Source organism: Theropithecus gelada, chromosome 1 (genome assembly GCF_003255815.1).
Source record: "Theropithecus gelada isolate Dixy chromosome 1, Tgel_1.0, whole genome shotgun sequence".
In the NCBI taxonomy this organism is placed as follows: domain Eukaryota; kingdom Metazoa; phylum Chordata; class Mammalia; order Primates; family Cercopithecidae; genus Theropithecus; species Theropithecus gelada.
The window spans coordinates 217,141,817-217,162,901 of record NC_037668.1 but is presented as its reverse complement, the minus strand read 5'-3'; the positions used below and the strand labels follow the sequence as shown (position 1 = coordinate 217,162,901).

The window sequence follows — 21,085 nt, the reverse complement described above, 5'->3', positions numbered from 1 at the left end:
GTAGCCTCCCCAATAGCTAGGACTGCAGGCATGCACCACCATGCCTGGCCAATTTTTTTAATTTTTTTTTTTTTTTTGGTAGAGCTGGGGTCTTGATATGTTGCTCAGGCTGGTCTTGAACTGCTGGCCTCAAGTGATCCACCCACCTTGGCCTCCCAAAATGCTAGGATTACAGGCGTGAGCCACGGCACCTGACCAGGGATTATATTTTTAAAAAGACAACAAGGGGCAACAGTGCAGACATTTGGTGTTTTACTCACCCAGGACCCCTGACACCCTTCCCCTAGTAAGAGCACCTCCCCTTACTTAGTACAACTTTCTTTCCTTATTCTATGTGGTTTTGAAGGGGCTACCAGCCACAGCACCCAAAAGTGCGTGGGTGCGCCCAAGGATCATCCTAACCAAAGGTTTTGAAATTGGAAGTGAAGGAGCCAGGAAGTCACATTCTTACAGTTTGAGATCAAGGGTATTTCCTTTATCATCAATTTCAGAATGAAGGATGTTTTACTCCATGGTATGGAAGAATCTGAAAGAATTAGCAAAATTCAGATAGAAATTGAGCCCTGTTCTGGAAAGTGAGAATATGATAGCATGCTGGCTCCAGGAAACACTGAGGCCAGCTGCACCTGGATTGTACATGGTCTCATTATAAAAATTTATCACTTTATCCTTTTTGGATTTCAATTAACCCTAAAAGTCCTGACTTGTATTGACAGGTTGGGAAGTCAAACAATTAACTTCAACAAAATATCTGTACTAGAGGCCGGGCACAGTGGCTCACACCTGTAATCCTAGCACTTTGGGAGGCTGAGGCAGGCAGATCGCCAGAGGTCAGGAGTTCGAGACCAGCCTGGCCACCACGGTGAAACCCTGTCTCTATTAAAAATACAAAACTTAGCTGGGCATGGTGCTGCCTACCTGTAATCCCAGCTACTTGGGAGGCTGACACACGAGAATTGCTTGGACCTGGGAGGCAGAGGTTGCAGTGAGCTGAGACCACACCACTACACTGCAGGCTGGGCAACACAGCAAGACTCTTGCTTCAAATTAAAAAAAAAAAAAAAAATCTGTACTAGTTACTATGTGGAAACTGAAAGCCCTGGCAAGGCAGCCTCTATCACTCTCCCCACATGATCTATCCATCGTAATAGGGTGACCTAGTGACTCCTCTCCTGTACCCTTTTCTCACTTTCAAAAAGATACAAATCCTATAGGTCCAGCTGCTGTCTCTCTAGGTCACAGGCCAGATCTTCCCATTTGGATCACAAAAGTAGGTCACAGTATAATACCTGTTTGGTGGACTCTCACTTAGATTCCTGCTCTGAGAAATTCTTTGAAGTACATATACATTAGTAAAAAGATCATTTATATAAAAGGAGAAATAAGAATTTTTAAGATTTTGTACTTAGGGCAATCCGAGTTCTAAATTCTCTGGATAATAAACAAAAGAAAGCTTCCTGCAGTAGTTCCCCTAAAGATCAGATACAAGAAAAAAAAAATGCAGGATTAAAAAAAATGTGTTTCAGTACATGGGCAAAAGGTATGGAAAAGAATGTCTCAGTAAGCAGTTAATAAGAGTCACATAAATGTTAAGAAGTGGTTGCTTTCTTCAGTCATATCGTAAATTAACTCGACCACGTGTGTGTAAATGGTAGTCGTATGAGAGGAATTTGAATCCTATAGCTCTTTATCTATTTGGACATGTCAAAAACAAATACTTGAAAATTTTCTACTTTTTAATAAAAGCCTCTCTCTCTTCTTGCGTGAAAATTAAGTAAGGAAGTAAAGGAGAATGACAATTGCATTATAACATGTTTAAATGACAATGGCAAATAATAGGCCAAAGGAAACTATGTTTCTTAGGAAAAATTCAAGCCAAAATTCACCGTCATGCATCACGCATAAGGGAGCAGCTAACACTTCTTTCCATTCTTCTTCCTTTCTTTCCTTCTTCCTTTCCTTTCCTTTCCTTTCTTTCTTTCTTTTCTTTCTTTCTTTCTCTTTCTTTCTTTTTCTTTCTCCCTCTCTCTCTCTCTTTCTTTTTTGAAATGGAGTCTCACTCTATCGCCCAGGCTGGAGTGCAGTGGTGCAATCTCAGCTCACTGCAACCTCCGCCTCCCGGGTTCAAGAGATTCTCCTGCCTCAGCCTCCCGAGTGGCTGGGACTACGAACGCGGACCATTATGCGCAGCTAACTTTTTGTGTTTTTACTGGAGATGGGTTTTCACCATGTTAGCCAGGATGGTCTCGATCTCCTGACCTCGTGATCTGCCCGTCTCGGCCTCCCAATGTGCTGGGATTGATTACAGGCGTGAGCCACCATGCCCGGCCAGAAGCAGCTAACATTTATTTCTATTATAAATTAATGTTACTGATTTTCTAAGTTGTCTTTTTCAGAACAATTGCATTAATCCATTTCTCTAGTAATTTACATAGAATCACAGCTTAATGGATAAGGGTACAAGCTTTGCAGGCAAATTACTGGGGTTCAAAATCTGCTTCGATAATATATCAGCTGTGTAACCTTAGATGATTCCTTTCCTTCTCTGTGCCTTAGTTGCCTCAGCTGTAAATTAGAGAAAATAAGAATCTGTACCTTATAGAGCTATTGATAGGATTATATGAGAAGCTCTCAGCTTGGTTCCTGGAATAGTAGAGGCTCAGCAAATGTTAGCCACTGCTGTTAGCTATAACTCTACTATTTTTTAAAGAGTTGCTACATGTAGCATGGTACCACACAGATACTAAGATCAATATATTGTTGTTGTTGTTGTTTTTGAGACGGAGTTTCACTCGTTGCCCAGGCTGGAGTGCAATGGTGCGAACTCAGCTCACTGCAACCTCTGCCTCCCGGGCTCAAGCGCTTCTCGAGCCTCAGCCTCCCGAGTAGCTGGGATTACAGGCTTGTGCCACCATGCCCGGCTAATGTTGCATTTTTAGTACAGACGGGGTTTCTCCATGTTGGTCAGGCTGGTCTCAAACTCTTGACCTCACGTGATCCGCCCGCCTCGGCCTCCCAAAGTGCTGGGATTACTGGCGTGAGCCACCATGCCTGGCCTAAGATGAATATATTCTTACTCCGAGGTGATACCGTTAAGGTGTCTGTATGATCATTGTGTGTCCTGTATTTAACTTACTCTTATGCGTACATGCGCACCTCCCAAATCCCATCAATTCCCCTACATGGAATGCCCTTCATTCCCATTTTCCTACATCCAAATCCTACCAAAATCAGTAAGAAGTAATCTGTTTCTCTCCCTGTAATCCTTTTCTAGAACCTCCCTTCTAGATCTTATCATTTATCTTACCAACTACATGTGTATTTTCTTTTTCTTTCTTTTTTCTTTAACTTTAGAGACAAAGTCTTGCTCTGTTGCCCAGGCTGGAGTGCAGCGGTGCCATCACAGCTTACTGCAGCCTTGACCTCCTGGGCTCAAGCCATCCTCCCACCTCAGCCTCCAGAGCAGCTGGGACTACAGGCACGCACCACCATGCCCAGCTAATGTTTGTATTTTTTGTGGAGATGGGGTTTTGCCACATTGCCCAAGCTGGTCTCAAACTCCTGGGGTTCAAGTGACCTGCCCACCTCAGCCTCCCAAAGTCCTGGGATTACAGGCGTGAGCCACCACACCCGATCTACTCATGTCTTGTCTTCTCCTCCCCGCTAGCCTGTAAGCTTCTGAAGGGCAGTAGCTGAGTCCACTTTATATTTCTATCTCCCATCATCCCTAGCACAGCGTCTTACGACAGAAAATGCTTCATGTAGAATGGGCGAATAAATGGATGAACAATTTTAAACGTACCTGAAAGTCTGTTATGGAAAAGGAAGAAGTTGTTTGAGTAATATTAACAGTAATAACTGGAAGAAAGCAGCCTTGCTTTGTTTTCATACATGCTAGGCTAGATATGTTTAGCGTTCATGCTTACGAGGCACTTGTTTCAAACACTGTCATCTTTTTCTTTTTTTCCCAGAGATGTGGTCATGCTATGTTACCCATGCTGGCCTTGAACTCCTGGGCTCAAGCGACCCTCCTACCTCAGCCTCCCAAATTTCTAGCACTGCAGGTGTGCACTACAGCACATGACTTCCACTGTCATCTTTTAATTACGGGGAAGTCTAGTTTAAGAGTGTGTGTGTGTGTGTGTGTGTGTGTGTGTGGTTTTTAAACACGTACATGTAAGTGAGAGGCCTGGTGCAGTTTACTAAACCTACTTGCATTGTTAGAATGATTATCATTGGATCTGATATACTTAAACATATATATTTATGCAAAGTTAAAAATAAAAAGTGATTACAAAATCATAATATAGTATCATAGGGACAAGTAAAATTCCCAATAAAAAAAATTTAGCCTTATCACCTTCTTATACTTTTTACTCTGATATATGTGAGAAGATATTTATTTGTATAGCAGTACTAAGCTTGAAAGAATAGTCATACATTTAGAATATATTCACCATTTTTATTAATGACTTATTGAGCTCCAACTCTTTGTAAAGTGACGAGCTAGGAGCTCTGAAAAATGTAATACTGATAAGACCTCTCCTACTTGAAGAATAACACATTCCAGAAGCAAAAAATAGCAAGTACACAAAAAACTTCCAAATATTAATTCTTTTTTTTTTCCCCAGATTTTGCTTTTTCCTCCTTCGAGTAATTCATTTGCTCAAATGTCATCAGCTCAAAGTGGGAAGAAGGATTCAAGGGGAGAAGTGCTCCCTCTGACAAGAATCAATTTGGAGGCCTAGGTAGAAAAATCAGGATTTCAGGGAGACCTTGGTAAGAAGAAAAATCAGGACTTCAGGGAGACCTTGGTAGCACTTAGTAATAGCGCTAGAGAAGGTCAGAGGGGTATTCTAGGTATAGAGAACAGCAAATGGGAGGAAAAGCCCTCCAAAAGTGCAAGAGGAGCTGTGTGTACTTACATTTGTCTGGAAATCAGCAGGTAAGAGGGTTTCATCTTGGATGAAATAAGACTGGAAGGTTGAGAGCCTATCAGGATGACCTCGCATGCCATGCTGTCATTTGCCTTTCTCTAATACAGCGGCACCATGGAAGGTTTTCAGAGTATAGTAAGTAACAGAGTCAAGGCAGAGGCTCATGAATATTCACTGGGCAATGGTCAGCAAAAGAGACTGGAAGAGTGTTGAGACAATTTTGATAACCTTTGTGAGAGGTCAGCAGAACCTAAGTTACAATGAATTTAAGTGGTGGGTCTGAGGGTCATTTCAATGAACTTTCTAAACTTCAAACTAAGAAAATAACTTAAACAAAAGATTGTCCAAGCAATTTAAATGCCTAACGTCTAGAAATAGGAAGTTAATAATGGGTTGTCTTAAATCATGATTGGAATCATTGATTATCAGAACTAGAAAGAAACTTATAAATCATCTAGTCCCACCTCATTTTATAAGTACATAAGCAGGCCCAAAGAGTTAAAGTAATTTCTCAAAAGTTGCAAAGAAATCCTGGAGTGAATGCCTAGAGAAGATACTATAATTCAAGTTTCTTCAACCCTAGGCTGTCTGGGAAAGCATACGGTTTTAATTGTTACTGCCCCCCACCCCCCAAAAAATACTCTTTGAATCATTCTTCTTTATTCTTTTCTTATACATCCAAAGACCCCATTTCAGTCTTACTGGCTGGTGGCTGTTCTTCCATTGTACTTTAAAACATGGTCCTTTCTATGTGCTTTTAACCACTCCCTTAGCTACAATGAATACATTTATGTAAAAGGGGATCCAGATCTAAGCCTCTAGTCATGACCTTTCTCCTCACACCAAGCCAACATTGGACATCTCCACTGGGGTTGCACAATAAAAAGTATTCTTTTCCTCAGCTACCTCTTTTAAGTTCCTCAGTTGGCTTAACAGATCCTCTAGTCAACTTGGGTTAGAAAACTTACAGCCACCTTTAATTCTGTCCTCTCTTATTCATGACTCCAAATACCTCCTGAAGATGCGACTTCCTTTCCACTTCACAGGATAGCCATAGCCAAGGGCTTCATTACTCTCCCCCTGGACTATGGTGCTTATATTCTAATTGGGGTCCCTGCCAGTCATCTCTTCTCAACCCATCCATTTTTCACAAAGCTCTTCAATTACCTTCTTTAAATACATATTTGAATCTTGTCATTATTCAAGCCCTCTTGACTTCTTACTTGAACTAACAGCCTCCTAACTGAGAAGCTGGTACACTTTTTCTGTAAAGGGACAGATAGTAGATATTTTAGGCTTTGAGGACCATATTCAACCCAAGTGTAGTAGAGAAATACATAATAAATGAAGGATAATGGTGGCATTTTCTAATAAAATTTTACTTATGGATGTATAATCTTCATGTGTCAAAAAATATTGTTTTCCCTTTTTTTCATCCACTTAAAAATATAAAAACCATCCTTGGTTAATGGTCACACAAAAACAGACGATAGGTCAGACTTGGCCCACTGGCTGCAATTGCTGACCTTGGGCTAACTGGTCTTTCTGTCTCCTAGATCAACTCTCAAAGCTCACTTTCCACACTGTTCTCTGAGTCAAGCTCCCAACCCAGAAACTCAATCACGTTGACACCCCTGCTTAAAATGCATCAAGAGCAACTGAGAATGGGCGAAACTCCGGAGATGGCCCCTAAGGCTCTTCTGCTGGTCCCTGCTTCCCCTTTCCAGTCTTATCTCCTACCAATCACCTAATCTGATAGTAGAGTTATGTTTTCTCCCATCTTTATGTCTCTGTATTTATTGGTCTCTCTACCTGGGGTCCCCAACCCACCTTTTTCCACTTTCAGAATTCTTACTCATGAACTCACTAATCAAGATTGCTGCCAAATATCTCCACCTCCCTGACTATCCCTTTCTCACTGTCAGCTTTCCCTGATATCAGCTTTCCTTGACTATTGCCTTCACCTCTGGTGCAGACTGGGCCAGACCTCCTCCCTATGTGCTCCTGTGGTAATCATCACTTTTATCATTGCACTGTTGTCACACTCCATTATATTTGAATATACAGATGTGGCTTCTTTACTAGAGTATGAGCAATCTAAGGGTAGAAACTGAGTTTTATTTTTTCTCTCTATGCCTAGGACCAAGCAAAGTATAGTAGGTGCTCAATAAATATTTGTTGACTAAGTGAATGTTACACTCACCCATTTGGGTCCTTTAATTAATGCTAAATTTCTATTTTCCTTTTTTTTTTTTTTTTTTTTTTTGAGACAAGGTCTTACTGTGTCACCTAAGTTGGAGTGGAGCGGTGCAATCATAGCTCACAGCAGCCTTGAACCTCAGGGCTCAAGTGATCCTCCATCCTCAGCCTCCTAAATAGCTGGGTCTATAGGTGCACCACCATGCCTGCCTAATATTTTTTGTTTTTTGTAGAGATGGGGTCTCCTTGTGTTGCTCAGGATGATCTCGAACTCTTAGCCTCAAGTGATTCCCCTGTCTTGGCTTCCCAAAGTGTTAGAATTACAGGTGTGAGCACTGCGCTTGGCCTCCATTTACTGTTTTAAAATCCAATAAGGAGAAACACCAAAAAAGTGGTAGGCTATTTTTCTTTTAGGTTGATGTACAGATTTCTACTACACTTTTTGAATTTTCTTTGCCTCTAAAGATTTGGATCCTTATTTCATCATTACTTTAAACACGGTTTTCATATTCAATTTTAAACTTTGTTTAGAATATGCCATTTGAAGTGTTTAAGTTGAGACTGTGTGGTAAGGTGTTATCTGTGTGGGAGTTATGTATTTCAGCTGATCTACACTGAAAAAGAACGACACAACATTTCTCAGTCACACACCTGAGTACACTGAATCAATAAAGCATGGTGAGGGGTGGCAAACTTAAAAAACAAAAAACAAAAAGACAAAAAAGTGCTATATATCAGAAATAGCCCAACAACCAAGTCACATTGCCAGTGCAAAGGGGAGATATACACAGTTCCTTGCATTTCTAATTGTCATCTTTAAATTTATGAATGTGGATTTTATAAAACATGAACACAGACTCAGCATAAAATGCTTACAAAAGAGTACCGTACTTAGAAAATAATTTTTATTTCCTGTAAAACTACGCTTAAATTTTTGTAGAATTGGTTTAAATAAAGCTCAACAAAAAAAAAAGCTTTCTATGGAACCAAGCAAAACCGTTTTTCTTAAGAACAAAGGAATTAGTTACCACTCGTCCATTTTCAGCAGTTGCTGCATCTTAATATGCTCTACTTGCAAGAAATTGATCTTGTCAAACACTACAAATTGATACTACACGGGAAAACTCTCTATGGACTCTGACTTCAGAAATTAACTCTCTGAATAAGACAGAATGGCAAAAGGGGCAAAACCAGCATTAATATTTATTTACTGAAGCTCAGCCACACTGAGACGTTAAAAGCCGTCCTAGTTCTGAGGTTTAGCAGTGCTTAGCACACAAATGGTTGGTTCTGAATAGAAGTCTGACAGAAGAGAAAAACTATTAACATTACCATGATGAAGCTCAATTCTGAAGCTTGTAAGATTAAATAACCACAGGAATTATGCTAACATTAGGTTCTCAGTTCTACAATGACAATACTTTAAATGAGCATTAAAAGAACAGTTATTATTCTGCAATATTAAGCAATTTTTTTCTCGTATGTTTCATCTATTAGGATTTTTTTCTAGATACCATACGTGTATAAATAATGTATTTTCTTTCTTTGCTTTCTCTTTCTTTCCTCTTTCTTTTATTGTTTAAAAGGGAAGATGTAAAATCATTTGGAATATTATCATAACAAAATGTTTCATACAAGGTTTGATTTTAACAGAACCAGAGGCATCTTAACACTCACCCAAAACTTTGGGAGGTTCACCAACCTCTAGAATATTTTTTTCTCCAAATGCAGGCTGTTCAAGTGGTGCTTTTCTCCATCTGTTAGCATACCGTGCTCAGAATTACATTGTCATATTTAATGTAAAAGGGATCAGTCCCCTTTCATAGTTTAAATTCAACATATTACTATGATTGGAAGACCAGTGTTTTTCTAATTTATAAACCAAACCAAATATCATAAACTTACATGTTTATTTAAACAAAGTTCTCTCTAAAAACTGAAAAACTTTAAGAACTGAGCAACCCCAAAGGCTTGATGTGAACACTGAAAAATCGTAATAAAACTCAAAGTGAAAAGAAACCACATATGATAAAGTGAAATATCTACTCTCTCTGTTTGAATTTTTCTTTCTATGTGTGTATTTGTGTGTGTGTGTGTGTGTATGTTTTTCCAATGCAGCAAATTCACAATGCTTATAACCTAAAGAGTCTTAATGTAATTTAGGGCCGAGCTACATATTTACTAAAGTTAATGACAATGATGATCACATCACAAAATCTCATGATGGAAACAAAGTAATCTGAAACCTCAATGGTGTAAGCCCGGTTATAATAATGATTTGAACATGAGCAGTGCCAATCTATTTCATCTCGAAATTTTACACCTCCTTAGGATGCAGATTCCTTATTTCGTATCAGTTCCATTTCAATTTGCATCTTACAATTTATTTACTTTGTCTCTCTCACCGAGAGTATTTATTATTTTCCTAAATAAATTCCTCACATCCTTCAGTTCAAGATTTTTATTAGACGTAGAATTAGCAGAAGAGGTAGTAGTGGTGGTAGGAGAAATATGTCATTTTGCTTATATTGATAGAGAATCACCTAAATATTTGAGCATTGTAGATGAAAGGTTTTGTAATCTATCAGTAATTCCCTGCCACACTTATCATTCACATGTCTGGGTGTTTTGCTTACCACATCTCCACTTTTCTTAATATGCCTGAAAGCTATGTGTGAATTGAATGACTAAGACTAACTCTAACAACTGTTTGGAAGCCTGTGGCAAAAATCAGTGGAATGAAATCGGTGCTATGGCGCATAATGGGATTAGGGAGTACCTGGTGAGGTGCAGTTGGTGCTCGGATTCGCCCAGCAGTTCTGTTAGTCTCAGGCACTCCTCCCTGGCCCGGGCTGCCTTCTGCTGCTCCTGTTCCAAGTGTTGTTTGCGTTCACCCAGTTCTATTCTCAATTTCTCTATTTCCTTAGGTAGAGAGAAGGGGAAAAGCATCCATATAAAATACATGCACTTGAATTCAAAATCAGCTCATTTTTAGTTTTTTGCCATGAATTTCAATGTGATAAAAAATTATTAGAAAATTTAGGCTAGCTTCCATTTTATGACAAAAGGAATTAGCACATCCAAAAATGCACATGAGTAAGATTTTATTTTGGATTGTAAAATGAAGTCTAATTTTAAAACTGAAACGATTAAATGAGAGCAGTCAAATTGGATAATTGCACTTTCACTCTAAGAGTTATTCCCTTTAAAAAGTAATATTTACTTAAAATGTGACTACCTTTAAAATGTAACATTTTTGTGTGAGATTCAATCAGACACATGCAGTGATTTACATCAAGTATGTACTTTTTATTCTAAAAGATAAATTTATGGCTCCATTTGGGTGTTTTGAAACCCAAATTAAAGGTAAAATAAATAATTTAAGAGATTTTTAGAAAATTGTGAGGTGTAAAAAATGGCATGATTATGATGTTCAATATTACTTGGAAAAAATAATCCAGGAAAAAAAACAGCATAAGAAATGTAAGCATTGAGAGTGTATGAGATTTCTGAGCTAACATAATATTTCCATTTAAATTTGTAATTTTAAAAGTCAACAAGAACACTCTAAGACTAATAAATATGAAAATATATGAAGGTTTATTTTTTGGTTTCAGGGTGAAATTATCCTTATCTTACTGAAACTCAAACATTTCAAAGCAAAAATACCTTATATAGGCCATAATTTTAAATAATTTATATATTAAAGTAGAAATATTTATTTATCAATAGAACATCTGTAAAATTAAGTCAAAGAAAATAAAAGATGAACCTTTAAAAATATTTAGGCTATTAAAACAAGAAAAAAAAAAAAGAAAGGGCAGAAATATTTTCAAATTCAGCAGAAAGCAAGAAACAAATTTGATACAGAAAAAATGCAACCTCCTTTTGGAAAACAACATTATGTGTAAGTAGAGGGATTTAAACTTAGTATTTAAATAAACTTCCAAATTTTCTCATGTCCTTGTTCAATATTCGGAACAACCTCCAACTGCATTGAATACATCAGGTAGGATAAATTAAATAATCCATTTACACTTTTTCTCGTATTCATAACAGTATAAATATTCAGCTTATCTCCATCAAAACCATACATTAACCAACAATATAATAACTTAGTACAGTTCTCAAATATGGGTTTATTTGAAAAACTATGAAATAATTATATCATTTTCATTCAGTGTAGATTTTCTGTATCTTTCAATTGAAATACTAAGTTAAACTGACTTGTTTCTTTAAAATATTGTGTTATTAAAGTTAAACCCATATATTCCCAATTTTATAATTAAATATAATTAAAGAGATAAAAATAAATAAAGAGTATTAAATGTGTATTGTTTAACCTTTATAAAATTAACAAAAGCAAAGAACTATAGAATTGGAAAGATATGCTAACTTTAAAACTTCAAAAATTAATTCATTAATTTTCTTACACAGTCCTATATGCAAGAAACTATACTAAATAATATGATGAATTTGGAGTTCCCATCTCTAAATTCAGTAGTTAATAATTCATCTGGGTAAATGAGACATATATACACAAGAAGACTATCAAAATGCAAAGCATATAAAAACACCAACTGAGTTATAGAGAAAATTCATGCCTCAGTAGCCAGATGAGGGATATATTAGCATGAACAAGAAAAGTGAGAAAGAAGTGAGGGCACAAAAGCTCTGGAGTGATACTTTCGATCACATGAAAGCTCTTTAATTGTAGATTAATAACACTACCTTTTTCTTATAGATCATAGGGTGACATTAATGGTTTAAACAGGTACGCAATATGACAGAGGCTGAGCTTGAGAAAACTGGATCAATGTGTACAATCAATTTACGGTGGCAAAGAATGGCAGAAGGAAGACCATGAAAAGATAACTGCAGTATTCCAGACATGAGGAGTGGAGGGACTTAAAACAGAAACACAAAGAGAATATGGTGATTTTATGGAAGTAAAAGGAGCGGAATCGGAAGACCAAAGATGACTCCAGAATTTTGAATTGAGAGAAGACAAAAGAATGACAGAAACAGAAAATGTATAAAATTCCAAACTTTTTTTTAAAAAGAAAAGATACAATTTTTGTAAGCACTATGCAACAATAACAACGTATGTACCTTACACTGGTAATTAGATTTTAAGTATAAATTAGCTGCTTTCTTTTTCTCATGGAATAAAAAGTCAAGGGTTGCATTGCAGGACAGTCCAAACACAGAGGTAAAGAACATGGGTCTAACAGCCAACACAGATCAGGGCTCCAGACACAGCTCTGGCACTTTTCTGTGACCTTGGACAAGTCATTAGACTATTATATAGTTTCTTCCTTCCAAAATCGGAGTGATAACAAGCTCCTAAAGCTGTTGTGAAGATTAAATTAGGCTGGGAATTCTTAGCAGAGCGCCTAGCACACAGTAAAAGCTGAATAAAAGACAGCGAATATCATTATTACTGATTTTTCCCTTTGTCTTTCAAGAACAGAAAAGTGGTAAGAAAAAATGACCCACCTAAGAATATATGACTATCTCTAAAGAGTTCTCAATTCATAAAACTTCCCCCTTCTCAATAAAGCGGTATTTTGGTGAAAACTGAATAAAACTTCATCTATTGTAATTTCAAAGTGTAAAATGCATTTTTGTTAGGAAGATGGAAAATTACTGCCTGCTTCTGATTATCCATGCCAGCGAAAGAGCTTATTGGTGCAGATAATCAAAATCAACAAATAATCTAACCAGCTGGACCAGGGCTCAACACTTACTCCCTGAGTCAGGAAAATCTGCCATGGCACCAAGTCCAACCGTTAGAAGAGAAATCTCTTGCCAGAAATGCCATGCTCCCACTGGCAGGATAACCCTTTGCCTCACCCAACTAGGTCAGAGCTGCTTCCCTGGCTGTATATAGTAGCTTGGGGATGAAAGACCAACCATAGCCATAGGCCAATCGTACATTACTCTCAAAGCACACTATTAACCTGCATGTCTACAGTGCAGTTTGATGTGGCCATCTTTTGGCTAACTGGGCAAAGGCAGGTCCAGCTAGCTTTACATCTTATCAAAAGATATCTTTCAAGTCATGACTATAACCACCAGAAAAACTCAAAGTAGAAACTATTAAAAGTGATCACTGCTAGAAAACAGTACTGGGGATCGAATGTGGAAAAGGGGAGACTTGATGCTGTTCATTTATATCCCTCCACACTGTAGGAAGTTTTTTTCTTAATCATGGGCATATGTAAGTTTATTTTTATTGTTGATTAAATTTGCCCATCAAAGCAATGCACCCAATTTAAGTCACATAGTACTAAATGGCTCATAACAAGGAACAGCAGTGCCCATGACCTACCTTCCCTATTTCAAACCTAATCTCCAATGGCACACACCATTAGCTCTTCTGATGTTTATCTTCATATTTTTAAAAGACAAACTTATATTGCTATTTCTTAAGTTTTCAATATTAGACCTTTCTTATGGGAAGAAGGGTGACAATTTAGGTCTCGTACCACCCACCCTACATACCCACCTCATGCTCCCATATAATGATTTTGGTTAAAGCATTAGTCAGTAGTTCATTTACATTATAATGATTATGAAAAATTTGCTCACTACTGAGAAAAGCATTCTCTTGTTTAAATTAACTTTCTTACATATTATTTTATTATTTCTAGAATTAATTTTTAAAAATTGCCTAGTTTTTTAATAGTTTGTTTTTCTAGATAACTGACATTTTCCCCCAAATATTCAAACATATCTGTTAAACAACCATCAACAGTATTTTTTTCAAATAACCAAACATATTAGATAAAGTATAAGTTCTTTTAAAAAAATTTTCTGGATATATCCCTCTTGGCACCTTATGTATGGCCTGGTTGATCTCTATCTTGTGTCAAGCCTTCTCCATACTCTTTTAGAGTTCTTTGTTTTCTGGGTCATAAGTCATCATGTTTCTCAATTTATTCCCGTTTTTGGTATGAAAGTTATCTCCAGGTAGCTTTCACAAGAAAAAGTACACGAAAAACACATTTTTGAGTATTCACATGCCAGAAAATGCTATTACTGTATGCATACACTTGATTGTTTGGCTGGGTATAAAACTCTATTTTGAAATTAGTTTTCATTCAGGATTTTTAATAACTATTTCACTGTCTTCTGGATCCTAATAGTACAACTGAAAAACCCTGTACCATTCTGATTCTTAGTACCTGGTCTATGATTTATATTTTTTTCTTTCTAGAAACTTTTACAGTCATCTCTTTTTCCTTGTCATTTTGAAATTTTGCAATGCTGAATCCTGGAATAGAGCTGTTTTACATTCTTTGTGCAGAGTTTTCAGTGAGTCCTTTTCAAACTGAAGGCTTATTTTTTTTCACTTTGAGAATGTTTTCTTCTACTATTTTAAAATATTTTGATGCCATACACTTTAGCTCCAGGACATTAGTTGTTGGATTGATTATCTCATTTTCTTATATTTTTCTATCTCTGTCTTCTGATTGTAACTTCTGAAAGATTTCTTTGACTGATGACACCTCATTTTGAATGTTAAGAAAATTTTCTACTCCTTTTGTATTTCTATGAGTTATTTCTTTTTATTGACACTTTTTGACATAGCATGCTAATTTTAATCTATGAATATAATATCTTACCTATTAGAATATACAGTATTTCAATGTTTTCCTTTGCTCATTATATGTTGCCTCAGTTTCCTCCAGGTTCCTTTCTTGTTTATCTGATTTGGACTCTCCATTATGGTGTAGGTTTTCCTCAAATACAGGGTAATACTTGGCTATCCTTTTATATTTAAGAATGAGGCAGTTAATAAACATGTGGGTTTAATAGTTTTGGGGTAATATGATAGTTTATTTAGACCGTTGTTCAGCAAATATTCACTCCCATCTCTCTTCCACTGAGAGTGGAATACATTACGTCTCCCCAGGGACTCTGGGCTTAGCCATATGATTTCATTTGGCCAGTGGAATTTGCATGGCTATAAGGTAAGCAAAAGTCATAAATATGTTTATGTTTAGCTCATGTTCTGGTGATTAACCAAGAGAAGTGTATGCACTGGGTAGCCGCTGCCCCTTCAGCTTAGCCCACAGAAAGAATACATGGAGATCAGACCCAAACCCCAACCATAGCCCAGACAATGCACAACCCACAACCTGAAGCAGAAACACCCAGTCAAATAGAGCACAGATCAGCCAAATCTTACTTGACCTGCAGACTCATAAATACAAACATACATGATTGTTGGTGCAAGCCACTGAGTTTTGTCAATATAAAATTATTACTTGAAAGGAACAAGGAGTGTTACAACTATACATCACCTTAGAATTTTATTTGATCTTTGAAACAATTGCATGAAACCTACAGGGCAGGTATCTTTGTTTATACATATAAGAAATGTTGGGTCAAAGACATTGAAAATTGTCTAAAGCAGTACACCCAAGCCTTGAACCAGATCTTCTAACTTCACTGCCTTCACCACACCATACAATAAATTATGCAGTTGCTTTCAAACATTTTTTTCGCCAAGATCCATAGTAAAAAATTCATTTTAAATCACAATTCAGACACACACACACATATAAATGTAAGAAGCATTTCATGAAACAATATTAACTCTTATGATGTGTCACATACTCTGACATTTCCTATTCCATCTTATTTTATTCTACTTCTTTTATCTTATCTTACATATTTATTTTTTATTTATTTATTTATTTTTTTTTTTGAGACACTCTGGCACCCAGGCTGGAGTGCAGTACTGTGATCACAGCTCACTGCATCTGTGACCTCCTGGGCTAAAGTGATCCTCCCACCTCAGGCTCCCAAGTAGCTGGGACTACAGGCATGCATCACCATACCCAGATAATTTTTAAAAAATTGTTAGTGGAGACAAAGTATCGCTATATGGCCCAGGCTGGTTCAAACTCCTGAGTTCAAGCAATCCTCCCACCTCAGCCTCTCAAAGTGTTGGGATTATAGGCATTAGCCACTATGCCTGGCCAATTCCACTTCTTTAAAAAAAAATTTCCTGCTTCAATCTGTAAAATTGATTTCACAATCCTACAATTTGAGAAGCATTCTATACTTCAGATAATTAAAATATATTTTTACATAAATTAATAGAATCAAATAAAAAGTTTCATTAAAAGAAATTCTACTATACATTTTTCCTGATTTCCTAAGAAAAAATATCCAAAGAAATGAATGTAAAACCTATTTGAAACATTATACAACATCTTAATTCAAAAGGATAACTTTGCCTGGAAAGAAAAGAAGCATAAACTATAATACCTCAATGGTAGTGATTTATTCCTGCTACTAAACATTATGTGACTTAAAAATTATTTCGCCATCTTTAATATAGGGTGACTTGTTTGTGTAAGAGAAGATGAGAATGGGCAGAAAAAAAATTACGGTACAGTAAGAAGACTAGATCCAAAAACCCTCACAAGTCAAAAGAAGGAACTGGTAGATTTGAGGCTGACAAATTTTGACAATGTGAATTTATCACTCAGAAGCCAATGGATGAATTCAAAGAATATATTTCCAAAAGCAAGGTAGTACATAATACTGAATTTTGAAACATATAACCTATCACTTGGGAGAAAATAATCATTTATATAAAGTTCTGTGTGTGCAAAAAAAAAATGTACTCGTTGGAAATTTAGTATTTACCAGTTCATACTTTTATTAACTTACAGATGTTAAGATTGATTTTGTCAAATCATTAGTAAATTTTTGTCTACAGTTGCACTAGCTAGCTTTGGCTACTTAAATTTAAGCTAATTAAAATAAAGAATTTAGTTCCTTACTTGCATTAATCACAGTATAAGTGCTTGGTATCCACATGGTGATTCCATGGCTACCATATTGGAAAGTGCGGGTTTAAAATATTTTCATCATCACAGAAAATTTTTTGGCATAGCACCGGTCTAGAATATAGCAAAATGTATTTCTAAGACTCATTTTCCAAGCTAGACACTTGGGGAACCAGCCTATGTGAACAAAAGGATATTATAAGTAGTAACTCATTTTGGAAACAGCCAAAAATGATTGTCCTCTTCACTGTGGCAGATGTAGAAGGTTGCTGATACCATTCTAGAAATCCTGTTCACGGTTACCATTGTTGATTGCACATAACACTGACTTAATGCTTTTATTGTGGACTTAATAGTAACACTGATACCCGTTAACATTTTTGAGTGCTTACCATGTACCAGGCACTGTCTTAGCATTTTATAGTTTAAAATTCCATTCTGTGTTCATGACAACCACATAAAAATAAGTATCCTATTCCTGTTTTACAGATGAGAAAACTGAAGCTCACAGATGTTAAGTAACTTACATAAGATTATACAGTGGCAGAGCTGAGATTCAAAACGGAGTTCGTCTGATTTCAAGTCCTATAATCTTTCTACTACACCATATTGTCTCCCTAAACAATCCTAGATCTAACAGAAGATAAAGAGGAAATGACACAGTCTGCCTTCTAAAACCTCTTGGCCTATAATGTGACATAGGTGGAAGACACAAACAGCACAGAGACAACTGGAGAAGATACAGCTCAGAAGACACGGATCAAACATCATATGCTACCAAACACAAGGATCTCAATGTGCAAAGCCCTGGGCCGGGTTCACTCTGAGGAAGCATTTCTCCTGGAGACTTTAGGGCTAGTGACTTGAAGACGTCCTGAGGTGTGGATTTGTTTAGCCTCAGGTCCCACTGTCTACACCTTTTACAACATGATGAACTCCATGCCAGCCTAAGAATCAACATGCAACTTAACCCTCACCCTTCCCAACAAAATATGCAACATTTTTGTGGAATTTTCAGTTTTCTAATTGCTTCCAATGTGGCTATTTAATCAATCCTTACTCTAAGCAAATATTCTTGAAGGAATTTTAAGAAACTTTTTTTTTCTTTGCATAATGTTAACAGAAGTAGCATCAACTGATCACTTAAATTCAAAAGCACTTCCTCAGAGCTAACGGAGCTCTCAGCCAAAACAAGTGTTCAAAACAGATGAAATGAAACTATGGCAGGAAAGAAGTGCCTTTCTAAAAGTATGTGTCTAAAGAAGAGAAGAATTTAAGACATCTGATATAAAGCTGACTGTATTACATTGTGACAATAAAGCAGACTTTTTGACTAAGCCAAGTTTACACCACTGTTCTGTCATGCCAGGAGATTCAGTGGCAAAAGAATCACTATAACTCTGCGGTCAGTTTACAAAAATGAGTTCAGGTGATAGCTCTACTTTTTTGGACAGGTTTAATAAAGACTTTATGTTTGCTAAAAGTGAAAAAAAACTTGCTTTGCATTCTTATGAATGTAAGTTTCTGATCATCATAGACAAAATATCAGGCCATTTGTTAAATCTGCAATTTTTTTTCTTTAAAATAATATAGGGCCTTTTTTGCCCCAATCCTATCATGCTTTTTCAGTGTTCTAAATGACTAAAACATTAACAATGTTCAAGGTATTGTATGCTGACATATTTGCATACATAGATAGAGATCTTGACTTTTTATGTCTGCTGATGCTAGGAGCAGACATAAAAGTTGTAAAGGAACATTAAGATAGCCCTGGATGAGGGAAAAATCTGAAATAAGATGTGATTGTTGTAAAGCTATAAAAGAGAGGTGATACATTTTTCAAATGATACATTGCAAAAGAGTTGTTAAGGTATTGTGAATATCACCAAGAGTAACTGGGAGAGGTAGATTCAGATTACAGATTGAAATGGATAAAGACAACCCAAAATTGTGAGTAAAAAGAGGTAAAGTGAAAGAAGACAATGTTGAAATAAATAGAAAAGTCTTAAAATAATGAAGGAGTCAAATATATAAATCTCCTAATTGTTGACCACACTAGTTATCAGCTGTCAATGGTGTGGAGTTTTAAAATTGTCTGACAATAAGTTTTGCATTGGTTCAATACCAGAAAATGTATCAAGAGCTGAACTGTAAAAGACAGTCATCAATTACAATGTTAAAGAACCTACCACTTCAGAAGCACACCTGTCCCTTGCCCAGGTTGTATCCTTCATTTCTTACTTTTAAGGCCCCCTGTTTCTGCTCTTGAGTTTGATGCAAATGGCCCCCAAGAGATGCAATCTCTTATCACCCTGCTATGTGGTACATTTCATCCTTGTCTTCAAACATTATGATCATAAAATCAGATGGTTCACAGTTACTGCAATAGGAACATGTAGTATAGCTGCAACATGTAACAGAAAGAGATAAATGGAAGAAGTATGGGTGACTCCACCCACCATTCAACTCAATGAGTGAATGCCTTGGGGTGAGCACGAAGAGTGAGACATGAATCCACTGAGCCCTTGGTGGGTCATGGTACATGTGTACCTTTCATAGTATGACTATCCGACAACACTATGTGGTAATTTCATCTACGAAACAGGTATATTTTTCATACAAAGCACAAACATTGCCAAACACAAGTCAACTTGTTTATCGACTCCCCATTTGATTAAATAGCAATCTATCCCAACAATGAAAGTAAAATGATATGGGTTAAAATCTTTGAGATAGGGTACGAATGTCTCCAATGTGGCGGGAATATATGGCTCTAAATGCATATAAAATCAGTATAGACAAATCCATGTACACTATTAAATTATGAGGAACGGATGAGATGTTTTAAAGTAATTTTGATCACATGCAATATTTAACCTTTTAGGTTGAACTTGGAACATAACCCCCTCCTGAAATGTCACGCCACTGCGATGAAATACACTGAGTTTATCTTACTAGTAGGATTTATTTCACTGGCTTCACAAATAATTTTTATTCTATGTTTATAAACATTCTGGAGATGGAAGGGACCCGTTATACCTTACTACACTTACTAGGAGAAATTCATTGTTTTTGCCTCCGCTTGTGAAGATCTTAGATTTGTCCCTACAAATATCAAGGGTCTGATATCACTGTAAAGATTTTGAAAGCGGCTTCCTAATAGCGCTCTTCCCCCTCACTCAGCTGGGGGCTGACTGTTTTTAGTACCTGACTACTGGAGGACTACAATGTTTACTGTATCTGTAGGAAAAACATCCCAGGAGTGGTGCTCAATCACTTACAAATCCACCTAAACGAAGTATCATCCAAGAGAATGTTTCTGTGTTTTGTTCAGAGCCGCGTCACAAGAGCTATGTTAATGAAGTTAATAAACTCAGAACATTTCGGATACTTGGCAGTTCCTTGTTCTGCAAAGCTGGTAATCCTATGGCATCTATTCTACTGCACATACTACAAAATGCTGTATTGGGACATTTAAATATGATGGTCTCATAATGTTTGTGGAGAGAACATAACTAAAAAGACTAATGTAGATCTATATTCCTTTGCTTGGTATACCTATAAAAGGAATCCTTTAATATGCTATGACCACCCAAATGTTATGATTTCTAAAGAAAGAAAGGCTCAAAAAAGTAACAGTTTGGCCCTTCTTTTCTTTTCTCTTCTTTTTGTTTTCTTTTGAGACAGGGTCTCATTGTCTTAGTGTCACCCAGGCTGGTGAGATTATAGCTCACTGCAGCCTCAACCTCCCCAGCTCAAGAGATTCTCGTGCCTTAGTCTCCCAAGTAGCTGGGACTATACGTGTGTGTCACCATGCCGGGCTAATTTTTGTATTTTTTTTTTGTAGAGATGGGGTTTTGTCATGTTGCCCAGGCTGGTCTTGAACTTCTGGGCTCAAGAGATCCTCCTGCCTTGACCTCCCAAAGTGTTGGGATTACAGGCATGAGCCAATGTGTCTAGCTGGCTTCTCATTTTCTAGAAGAAAATTATGTCAGCCATGTACTGGACATTCCAATTTAATGAAAGAAAAAATTATTTTCCACTTAAAATGTTAATATGTAAGACTAATTTTATATACATGTATATTTACATATAATATTTAGATATATGCATCTATTTTAAGATATATATATTAAT

The 21,085-nt window shown here is 36.7% G+C and overlaps 1 protein-coding gene across 4 annotated transcripts in view; it reads right to left on the bottom strand.

The window, feature by feature from the left end:
- Positions 1 to 21,085, bottom strand: part of SDCCAG8 (serologically defined colon cancer antigen 8) — a 246,914-nt gene that overhangs the window by 115,171 nt on the left and 110,658 nt on the right. For all 4 annotated transcript variants that reach the window (XM_025361809.1, XM_025361824.1, XM_025361831.1 and 1 more), the window contains one exon: positions 9,916 to 10,058. In XM_025361809.1, coding sequence (XP_025217594.1) covers positions 9,916 to 10,058 — 143 coding nt within the window. The remainder of the gene's footprint in view (positions 1 to 9,915; positions 10,059 to 21,085) is intronic.